At 47.0% G+C, this 11780-nt stretch overlaps 1 protein-coding gene across 1 annotated transcript in view; it reads right to left on the bottom strand.

Moving 5' to 3' along the window:
- The window catches only part of slc52a3-1 (solute carrier family 52 member 3-1), a 32930-nt gene extending 29201 nt beyond the window's left edge, over positions 1–3729 (bottom strand). Inside the window, exon 1 of the mRNA XM_080204637.1 lies at positions 2581–3729. Coding sequence (XP_080060763.1) covers positions 2581–3671 — 1091 coding nt within the window. The 5' untranslated portion in view covers positions 3672–3729. The remainder of the gene's footprint in view (positions 1–2580) is intronic.
- Between the last annotated feature and the right edge of the window lie 8051 nt (positions 3730–11780).

Genomic DNA, 11780 nt, shown 5'->3' on the forward strand with positions numbered 1-11780 from the left:
CAACTCTGCCCTTGTTCCTTTGTAATTACTCTTATTTAAGTTTAGCACTGTTGTTTCTGACCCACATTTCTCTCTCTCAAACTGAATGCTAAACACGTCATGCTATGGTCACTGTTTCATAGGGGATCTTTTGTTCTGAGATTGTTTATTAAACCTGCCTCAATACACACTATCAGTTCCAAAATAGCCTGATTCCTGGTTGGACCCACAACATATTGGTCTAGGAAACTGTCACTGTGGGCCAAATTGTTGGAAGATTACTACCAATGAATCCATTACCTCTGTAGCTACTTCCTTTATCGTCCTTGGATGCAACCAACCAACAACTCCAGGGGATTTACCAGCCTTTAGCCCCCTGTGTTTACCTAGTTCTTTTTCTCCAGTGTTTATTTCCTTCCCTTCTTTTGCCCTTGATTGTTTAGTATTTTTGTAATTCAATTAATGTCTTCTACCATGAAGAGTATCACTAAGTATTTATTTAACTCCAGTCCCTCTCCTGACCCACTGCTGTGAACCCTCTCCATGTCCACTCTATCCAGGCCTTGCAGTACCCTGTAAGTTTCAAAAAGATCCCCTCTCATCCTTCTAAACTTCAACGAGTACAGACCCAGAATCCTCAACTGTTCCTCATAAGACAAGCTCTTCACTCCAGAGATCATTCTTGTGAGCCTCCTCCGGACTCTTTCCAAGGGCAGCTCATCCTTCCTTAGATATGGGACCCAAAACTGCTCGCAATACTCGAAATGGGGTCTGACCAGAGCCTTATACAGCCTCAGAAGTACATTCCTGCTCTACTACCCTAGCGCTCTCGACATGAGGGTCATGGCCCAGTTATCCACCTATACCTCAGTATTCTTACTGTTTCCCCTTCTGGCTCACTGCTCGATTCCTGATGCCATATGTACCTCTTGGTCTGCTGGCCTGTAGGCTCACCACCTCAATTCCCAATGCTCTGTCTGCCTAAACTGGACTGCATATCCACCCAATTGCTGGACTCCCCAGGGTAAAAATCGATATGCGTTGCATTCATGTTTCTGGAGCAAAATTGACACAATCCAATCAATTTGGTACTGCGGGAACCTGAGCCCGATCTGCAGAGGTGTCGATCCTGAAACTTGAAGGGGCTGTTTATAGTGCTGTCAGATAGAGCAGTGGCAACAGATTTGACTAACCCTAGCAAATAGCCAGAACATTCGTGATGGACTGAATGGCCATCTTCTATGTGAGAAAGTTTTATGGTCCTACAGCTGTCATTGCCTGTGTCCATGGGACTGTGTCTCATTGCTAGTTGGCATCTCCTTGAGGGTGGGGGAGGAAGAGATTTGGCTGTAAAACAACAACGTTGCTATTATTCTTGTGCTATTCAGCCAGTAAATCATTTCAAAAATGACTAAAGTTTGTGCCTATAAGAGTTTTTCGTTTCCCCAGGAATGCTAGATATAAGAACATAAGAAATAGGAGCAGGAGAAGGCCATCTAGCCCTTCGAGCCTGCCCCGCCATTCAATAAGATCATGACTGATCTGAAGTGGATCAGTTCCACTTTCCCGCTTTCTCCCCATAACCCTTAATTCCCTTGTCTACCAAAAACCTATCTACCCGTGACTTAAATATATTCAGCGAGGTAGCCTCCACCACATCAACGGGCAGAGAATTCCAGAGATTCACCACCCTTTGAGTGAAGGAGTTCCTCCTCAACTCCGTTCTAAACTGCACCCCCCTTATCTTGAGGCTGTGCCCTCTAGTCCTACTGTCCTTTCTGAGCGGGAAGAATCTCTCTACCTCTACTCTATCCATCCCCTTCATTATCTTATACGTCTCTATAAGATCCCCCCTCATCCTTCTAAACTCCAAGGAGTACAGACACAGTCTATTTAGTCTCTCTTCATAGTTCAACACCCCCTCATCTCCGGTATCAGCCTAGTGAACCTCCCCTGCACTCCCTCCAAGGCCAATATATCCTTGCGCAAGTGCAGCGACCAAAACTGCACACAGTACTCCAGCTGCGGCCTCACCAGTACCCTATACAGTTGCAGCAAGACCCCCTGCTTTTATATTCTATTTTATATTCTATTGGCTCCCACACACAATAATTTCCTATCAAGATATTCCCCCTTTGTACTAAGGCAGTGGACACAACATTAGGCGACACAGAAGCACAATAGGGCAGCACGGTGGTTAGCACTGCTGCCTCACAGCACCAAGAGCACGGGTTCGATTCCCGGCTTGGGTCACTGTCTGTATGGAGTCTGCACAGTCTCGCCGTGTCTGCGTGGGTTTCCTCTGGGCGCTCCAGTTTCCTCCCACAATCCGAAAGACATGCGGGTTAGGTGCATTGACCGTGCTAAATTCCCCATTAGTGTTACCCAAACAGGTGCCGGGATACGGCAACTAAGGATTTTCACAGTAACTTTATTGCAGTGTTAATGTAAGCCTACTTGTGACGCTTGTCGATAAACTTATACACTGCCTGTCATGGCTTGTTCTGAGCTCAGTTCTGTTGCAATTTAAAAGACATTAGAATGGATCCCACCACAACAATCTCACCGTCTCCGAATTCCATTACATTCTGGGTTGCCTACCTGTTGGGTAAGAGCAAAGCAATAATGCAGGCGCCAGGATTAGCCATGGAACCCAGGACGGCAGATAGGTGATAAGCAAGGTTTCCATAGGGTAAGCATGAGTACGTCTGCACCGATGGTAGGAAACCGTTCGTCAACGAGTTCACCCAGACAATGAGAAAATAAATAACGGCAAGTTCCTGCTTGGAGTACTTGGTGAATGTGGCGGTTGCCACATTCTGTGTTTTGGCTGCCAACTTAGTTTTATCCATTGTCTTTGTCGGACTACTGGGACTGAAGCTTTGTTGATCTGTTGGTTGCTCGGAGATGTATTTATTCAGTTCTGATTCAGTGGTTGAGATAGGCACCATTGGGTCAGGCACTCGCTCTTCATTAAGCTCCTTGTGAGGTGACCATGGAACCCGTGTGAGGAAACAGAAAGCCACCAGGCAGAAAACCATCATGGCCGTGAGGAAAACTAAGAATATTTCCATGGAAAAGTTGGCGGGTAAATAATGAGTTTCAATCTGGTAAATACTTGCCCCCTCCGTGGCACTATCAACGGTCGCATTGAGTGGCTTTGAAACATTCACACACTTGACCATCCCAATACCCTGACCTAGGGCCACAAGGCCAGGAACAAAGCCACTCAAGCCTTCTCCGATGAAATAGGTGGTCATAAACTTTGACGGCAGTCTCATCATGAAAGGAAGAAAGGTGACGGAAGATGTACAGTCCACCAGTGACAAGAAGAAGGCCAGAATAAGAAACGCTACACTGTGAGATCTTCCTGCCAGTAGCGTAGTTTCCTTCCAGAAGAAGACCATCAGCAGGCTGGCCACGATTCCGATGCTGATAATAATGTAAATGGCAACGATCTCCTTCATCTTCCCCGGTGCAAACTTGTGCATGAGGGTGACAAACAGAGGTCCCACATTGGCCAACTGAATGATGACAGTGAGGTAAGAAGGCAAGTCCCATCCTTCAGGCAACACGTTCACAATAAGCGGAAGCTCCACCCAAAGGCCGTTGATGGCAACCCACGAGCCCGTGCCAAATATACAGGCCAGCAGGTGGATGGTGAGGGGCATGGTGTTGTGGTGCAGGACCATTTATGGGATGGCGTTCATTTGCACTAGACACGACAATGCTGATGGGAAGTTATGGGCTGTCTCCTGAAATGCAAAGCAGAAGTACAATAATGTTGTGCTTATTAAACAAGGTGCAACAAAATCAGAGATTTGTAACATTTGCTTAACAAGTACACCCAGGGTAAACGGGTACTATTCCCTCACAATCCAGAACAGAACCATTTACATTACAGCAACAACTTGCACTTATAGGAACATTAGGAACATTAACATAGACTTTAGGAAGTGTAGTGGAGAACACTGCCTACATCAACGGGGATGAAGTAGATATGGCCGAAATTTTCAAGTTTTTAGGTGTCCAGATCACTAACAAACTGTCCTGGCCCCCCATGCTGACATTATAGTTAAAAAAGTCCACCAACCTCTACAAAGCCTCTACTTTCTCAGAAGACGAAGAAAATTTGGCACATCAGCAACAACTCTCACCAACTTTCACAGATGCGCCATAGAAAGCATTCTTTCTGGTTGTATCACAGCTCGGTATGGGCTCCTGCTCTGCCCAAGGCTGCAAGAAACTACAAATGGCCGTGAATGTAGCCCAATCCATCACACAAACCAGCCTCCCGTCCGTTGACTCTGTCTACACTTCCCACTGCCTCGGAAAAGCAACCAGCCTACGTAAGGACATTCTCTCTTCTTTCGTCAGGAAAAAGATACACAAGTCTGAAGTCACGTACCAAGCGACTCAAGAACAGCTTCTTCCCTGCTGTTATCAGGCCTTTGAATGGACCTACCTCACATTAAGTTGATCTTTCTCCACGCCATAGCTAAGACTGTAACACTACATTCTGCACTCTCTTGTTTCCTTCTCTATGAATGGTACGCTTTAATCTGTAAAGTGCGCAAGAAACAATACTTTTAAGACAATAAGACCATAAGACATAGGAACAGAATTAGGCCATTCGGCCCATCAAGTCTGCTGTTCCATTCAATCATGGTTGATATTTTTCTCATCCCCATTCTCCTGCTTTTTCCCCATAACCCCCAATCCTCTTATTAATCAAGGACCTATCTATCTCTGTCTTAAAGACACTCAATGACCCGGCCTCCACAGCCTTCTGCGGCAAAAAGTTCCGCAGATTCACCACTTTCCGGCTGAAGAAACTCCTCCCCATCCCTGTTTTAAGGGATCGTCCCTTTAGCCTGAGGTCGTGCCCTCTGGTTCTAGTTTTTCCTACTAGTGGGAACATCCCCTCCACGTCCACTCTATCCAGGGCCTCACAGAATCCTGAAAGTTTCAGTAAGATCCCCGCTTATCCTTCTAAATTCCAATGAGTACAGATCCAGAGTCCTCAACCATTCCTCCTATGACACTGTACACTAATGTATGTGACAATAATAAATTAAATCAGATCAAAAAGGAGAATTAGGAGCAGGTTTGGCCATCCAGCCCTTTGAGTCTGCACCGCCATTCAGTATGATCATAGCTGATCCGGTTGTGTCTCAACTCCACATTTCTGCCTGCCCTGTTTAACCCATGAATTTCCTTGCCTATTGGAAGCCTGTCTAACTCAGCCAGTGGTTTTTTTCAATGACCCAAACCCCACTGCTCTCTGAGGAAGAGAGTTCCACAGATTCGTGATCTTCTGAGGAAAAAAAAATCATCTCATCTGAATCTTAAAAGAGAGACCTCTTATTATTAAACTGTGTCCTCTAGTTCTAGTCTCTCCCACAGCGGAAACGCCCTCTCACCATCCACCCTGTTGAGGAGGAACTTTTTCACTCAAGTGTAAACAAGTCTTTTCTAGCTCTATCTATGCGTAAATTAGGAAGAGGAACACAGTCACAAATACGTTCGCCAGCTCCATGACCCCTTCACATTAACCCTCAGCCAAGCCACCCCAGGAAGTAGGACTCATTTTAGCAATAGATAATCTGGTAATAATTCAAAATTTCTCTTATTAAACAAATACCTTTTGTCCTGTTTAATGGCAAGAATGATACTGGAAAGCTGATTCTCATATCAGATACAAGCATCGCTCTCTCCCTCACACAGACACAGACACAGACACACACACACAGACATACGTAATCGCCCCTCTCTCTGTCACACACACGCACACACACACACATGTAATCGCCCCTCTCTCTGTCACACACACGCACACACGTAATCGCCCCTCTCTCTGTCACACACACACACACACACACACACGTACACATGTCCATGCACACATGCACTCACCCCTCTCTCACACATGCTGACAACACACACGCATGCACACATGCATACAACACTCAAACACACACACACGTGCATGCACACAAGTACTCACCCCCTCACACACACACACACACTCTCTTCTCCCATGAATGCCTCTCTGAGGCCAGAGTCCCCAGTGTGTCGAGCGCACCTCTCTGAGATCCGAACCCCTCTCTCTCTCCAGCACATTCCTCCTGAAGCCCAATCCTTCCTCACTCACACACATTTCTCTCTGAGACCCGAGACCCACTCTCTCTCTCTCTCACCTTACTGAACCAAATCAATGAGTTGTACCACTACCAATAAAATTTAGTATTACCAATAAAATCTTACAATTACAGCTAAATTACCCAAATTGTGAAAGAAACAATCGCTTATTGCTTCCCTTGTCCCGAACTCAACTAATTCCCAAGTTCATACTTCTGTGAAAAGTTGTACTCGGTAATGAACTGCTAACTTTGTGCTGGCTTAGTTTGTTATCTTAGCAAGATCACCTCCTTGTAGACTGGCTGAAATCCTACAGAGATGAGTCAGCATTGCTGGCTAAAGAAATTAGTTCAAGCTAGCTACCTAATTAACTGACTGTGGTCGCCCCTCCTGCAGGGAGTCTGTTTATCTCTGACTAAGGCTGAAAGAACCTCAACTTGAACAGTAAAATGTGTTTAAATTCCAAACGCAAACTAGGCTAGATTTTAGAAATAGATTAACCCCAAATGTTAGTTTGTGCAATAGACTGAAATCTAAGATGCTTTATCTAAAAGGGCAACGGAAGCAGATTCTGTTGTACCTATCAACGTGGAATTAAATGAAGGGAAAGTGTGCTGAACCATGGGGAGAAATCAGGGGAGTGGGACACATTGAAGAACTCTTTCAATGAGTTAACAGTTAAGAGCTAACACAGGCATGATGGGCTGAATGGCCTCTTCTGTGCTGTACTGTAATAATTCCATGGAGGGGAAAGCCCCATCATGAAGTTACTTTATTTTCACCATATATCTGTACACAGCCAGCTCTCCAGTTGCTCCCTGCTGAATGCAGGCTGAGAGTCTGACACACCTGCTTTAAATAGGGAGCATGAGACTCCCTGATTTAATCATCAATTAGGACTCATCAGGTATTCTTTCAGATACCAACAAATTAAACTAAATTAAATTAACGTAGGGACAAATTAAAAAGGGCAGCTGCCCAAAAGGAGGGGGAACAGCCCGAACCAAAAACCAAATCACAAAGGAAACTTAAAACATGAAAAAGACTCATCAGGTAGTTCACACTCTAGCAAGCCAACCTCATTAGCCTGGCTGAAGTCATCACATGTACCATTCCACCATCGGTCCGCCTTGTTGGCCAACAAGGGGCATACACGCGGTGGGTCGTGCGAGGGCTGCTCTTGGATGTTGCATCGAGAGTTGCCTAGTGCCTCGCGTCATTAAGTGTACGCTTAAACCGGACCAGCTGACGGGCGACACGACAGCTCAGTGACTATCACTGTTGGCTGTGCAGATACACGGACCTGTGTCGGATCTCCGCCTTGGGTCGGTGCCTGTGGGAGTTTGCACATTCTCCCCGTGCTTGCGCGGGTTTTCTCCGGGTGCTCCGGTTTCCTCCCACACCCCAAAAACGTGCTTTTAAGGCTGATTGGTGTAAACAAATTGTCCCTAAGTTAGACCTCCCTCAATCTGGCACACATATAAGTTTGCACCCCCTTTATTGTGGAGTCCGAGAGGCGTAGACAGAAGTCGTAGGTAGAAGGAGGATTGGAATAAGGCACTCACTGAATGTTAAAATGGGCGGCACGGGCTTGTAGGGCCAAAGGGCCTGTTTCCTGTGCTGTGTTGTTCTTTGTTCTTTGTATTCGATGATTGACGCGTTTCTCAAAACCGACACATTTCTAGTGCGAACATACAGTGTTGTGTTTCCTTCCTCCACTTCAGTCTTGTTGGCACAACCACCACCATTCCTGTATTCTGGAATTCCCTTTCTAAATCCCTCGGCCGTGCAGCATGTCGTTCCTGCTTACTCTCCTCCGGAAACCTCCTTCAAATCTACCTTCTCAGCCACACATCTGGGGTGTTGGAGGGGTGGAGAGGGTGGGGTTGTAACTCCTCTTACCCAATGGAAATGTTCAAATCTAAATTGACCTATCCACTGGCTTCTCTCCGTGACCTGGTGAAGTTTAATCATGAAGTGCAAATGGCAATGGCAGCCACCCCAACTGGACAAGGTATACTCTACACTTTGGAAGTTTCATTTTTTTTTCCCAGGAGGGAGCTGGAGGACCTCTTCTGGACTTTCAAGTTTATTACTAGTCACAAGTAGGCTGACATTAACACTTCAATGAAGCTACTGTGAAAATCCCCTAGCTGCCACGCTCCAGTTCCTGTTTGGGTACACCGAGGGAGAATTTAGCACCTAACCAGCAGGTCTTTCGGACTGTGGGAGGAATCCGGAGCAACCGGAGGAAACCCACGCAGACACGGGGAGAACGTGCAGACTCCGCACAGATGGAGACCCAAGGCCGGGAATCGAACCTGGGTCGCTGACGCTATGAGGCAGCAGTGCTAGCTATTGTACCACCGTGCCATCCTCACACGGAGACTCCTTTGCCTCTGGTTCCCTCATGATTGACAAATCAATTGGAATTCTTCACGGATGCAACTAGTAGAGTTGACAAGGGGAAGCCACAGGATGTGGTTTATTTGGACTTTCAGAGGCCTTTCGACAAAGTCCTACACAAGAGATTAACGTGTAAAATTAAAGCTCATGGAACTGCGGGTAGTGTTTTGAGATGGATAGAAAATTGTTGGCAGAGTAGGAATAAATGGATCATTTTCTGACTGACAGGTGGTGAGTTGTGGGGTACCGCAGGGATCAGTGCGAGGACCCCAGCTATTCACAATGTGTATTCATGATTTGGATGAGGGAACTAAATATAATTTCTCCAACTTTGTAGATGATACAAAGCGGGGTGGGAGGGTGAGCTGTGAGGAGGATGCAGAGATACTTCAGTGTGATTTGAGCAGTCTGAGTGTGCGGGCATATGCATGGCAGATACAGTATAACGTGAATAAATGTGAGGCTATCCACTTTGGTAGCAAACATCAGACGGCAGATTATTAACTGAAAGGCTAGAGATTGAGACAGGGGAATGTACAATGAGACTTGGGCGTCCTTTTATACCAGTTCCTGAAAGTAAGCGTGCAGGTGCAGCAGGTGGTAAAGAATATAAGAACATAAGAAATAGGAGCAGGAGTAGGCCGTCTAGCCCTTCGAGCCTATTGGGAGAGGATTCAAGCACAGGAGATGTTATACAGGTGAGTGCAGTTTGGCCTCCTTGTTCTTGAAGGATGTTCTTGCTACAGAGGGAGTTCAGCAAACGACCAGGCAGATTCCTGGGATGACGGGATTGGTGTGTTCAAGGTGCTGTGTCAAGTTGTTCATTCATTTTACTGCCTCCGACTCTCACTTCTGGAAACAGGCAGCGGCAATCAAGAGTACCCACACCATTATCGTGCTGACAGTTGAATGATTAACAAGGCCCCTGGAAGGAATCTTTCAAGTGCATTGGTTTCGTACACAGTTGGAGAAAAGAGGAGACATCACACGAGGGGTTTGCCCTTCTGAACATTCACAGGAACTACTTCCAAAGTTTCTCTCTGCTTCACTGGCACATTTCTCCCAAAAATAAGTTGCAAGTTGTGCCAAACGGCTGATGTCCTTCACGGGAAGAGACAGGAACAAGACGAGATCAGTCAGCCCCACAAGCTTCTTCTGCCAGTCACTGAGATTAAACCTGACCTATTGCCAAGAGGTATATCACCATGGCCACCGTTACTCTACAGTGCTTTGCCAAGAGGGCACGTAGCCATGTTGGCGAGAGTATTTGATGAAGGCAGGGTGGACCCAATCGACCGTCGACCCAACCCTGCTCTCCACTGACCTCACGTGTTTGTACTTCCCAGGGGGTTGCTGGACATATTCAAGGCTGAGTTAGGTGGATGGACGAGGGAGACAGGAGTTACGGGAGAAAGATTGAGGTTAGGCCTCAATCTGGTCTGCCTTAATAATAAAAGCAAAATACCGCGGAGGCTGGGGCATCAGATCAGCCACGATCTCATCAGGCTGACAGAGCCAGCTCAAAGGCCTGAATGGCCTCCTCAGGCGCACTGTTCCCGTGTTCTTATCTGGAAATCAGAAGCTGGAAGCCTGGCTGACACCTGCCCCCAGTTTTACTGAGGATTAGTAAAGCTAATTCTAGAGGTGTCACTGTCACCCCGACTGGAGCCCGGACTCAGGGGTACTGAACTGGAGGCATTCCTTGTTTGTCAAATAGTGCAGGGGGGGCTAGGATTTTACAGGGCCCCAGGGGGTGTGAAATCAGTTGGGAGGTTGGAGAGGGGGGGCATGGGCTTCTTCTATCACATCACCGCTCGCATTTCACCAGCAGTGAGGAATCATAGAAACCCTACAGTGCAGAAAGAGGCCCTTTGGCCCATCGAGTCTGCACCCACCACAATCCAACCCAGGCCCAATCCCCACATATCCCTCTAACCTACGCATCCCGGGACACTAAGGGGCAATTTTAGCATGGCCAATCAACCTAACCCGCACATCTTTGGACTGTGGGAGGAAACCGGAGCACACCCGGAGGAAACCCACACAGACACGAGGAGAATGTGCAAACTCCACACAGACAGTGACCCGAGCCGGGAATTGAACCCAGGTCCCTGGCGCTGTGAAGCAGCTGTGCTAACCACTGTGCTACTGTGCCGCCCCAAAATGTTTACCTGCTGGAAAGTACAGGAAGATAGCGGACAGCCCACCCGTCCCTCTGGGCCAACTGAGGCCCTCAAGTGGACGATCACAGCCCGTAATCTGGTCCGATTGTGGAGCTTTGCAGGAACCGAGGAGGCCAGTTGGCCCCTCGAGCCTGTTCTTTCGCTCAGTTAGATCGGGACTGACCTGTACCTGAACTCTCTCCCCTTACCCTGGTTCCAAGGGTGAGCGAGGATGGGAAATCAGCACTGAGGGTTATTGAGTGTTCAGGAAGGACAGACAGAAAGGAAAAGATGGTGGAGTTAGTTGTATTGTTGGTCAAAGAAGATATTGATACGATACTGAGAAAAGATATTCGCACAGACGACGTGGAATCTGTCTGGGTCGAGTTAAGAAACAACAAGGGACAAAAAGTATTTGTGGGGGTGGGGTACAGACCATCCCAAGTGGAGGTAATGTTGGGAAAAGCATTAGCCAGGAAAGTTTCTAGTTTCTATGGTTCCATATCGCAGTTTTGACACTTTCCGTTGACCCCCTTCTCAACAGAGGGAGAGAGTTGCGGATTTCCTGTGTGGATTGGCAAGTTTCTGGCAGCACCCCTGAATGGCCTAACACTGACTTTGAGATTACACCTCCTTGCACTCCCCACCAGAAGACATACGTCCTCTCTATCTACCCAACCAAGTCCTTTAATCATCTTAAACACCTTGAATGTATCACCCGTAATCTTCTACACCCAAGGGAAGTGCTGTAGCCTGGAAGCATTGTCATGAATCTGTGCTACACCACCCCCACTCTGAGGTCAATGTACCCCTCCGTGTGGTGGAGTGCCCAGAACCAATGGTATAAACCAGAACCTTCTGCCTCTGGACCTTGAAATCACAAACCTCAGACAGCTGCTCATAAATTAATTGGAGACTTAAAAGAGAACTGTCGTTACTTAGAGAGAGAAGGGGATCTGGAACTCGCTCTGCCTCATGGAGAGTTTCGCCTTCCAAGAAAAGCTGGATAAGAATTCAAGGGAGTAAGGAATAGAAGGGTTAATAAAGAGGGATAGGTCGATTGGCCATGCTAAATTGCCCCTTAGTGTCAGG

This window comes from Carcharhinus amblyrhynchos, chromosome 16 (genome assembly GCF_965287045.1).
Source record: "Carcharhinus amblyrhynchos chromosome 16, sCarAmb.v2.hapA, whole genome shotgun sequence".
NCBI classification, from domain to species: domain Eukaryota; kingdom Metazoa; phylum Chordata; class Chondrichthyes; order Carcharhiniformes; family Carcharhinidae; genus Carcharhinus; species Carcharhinus amblyrhynchos.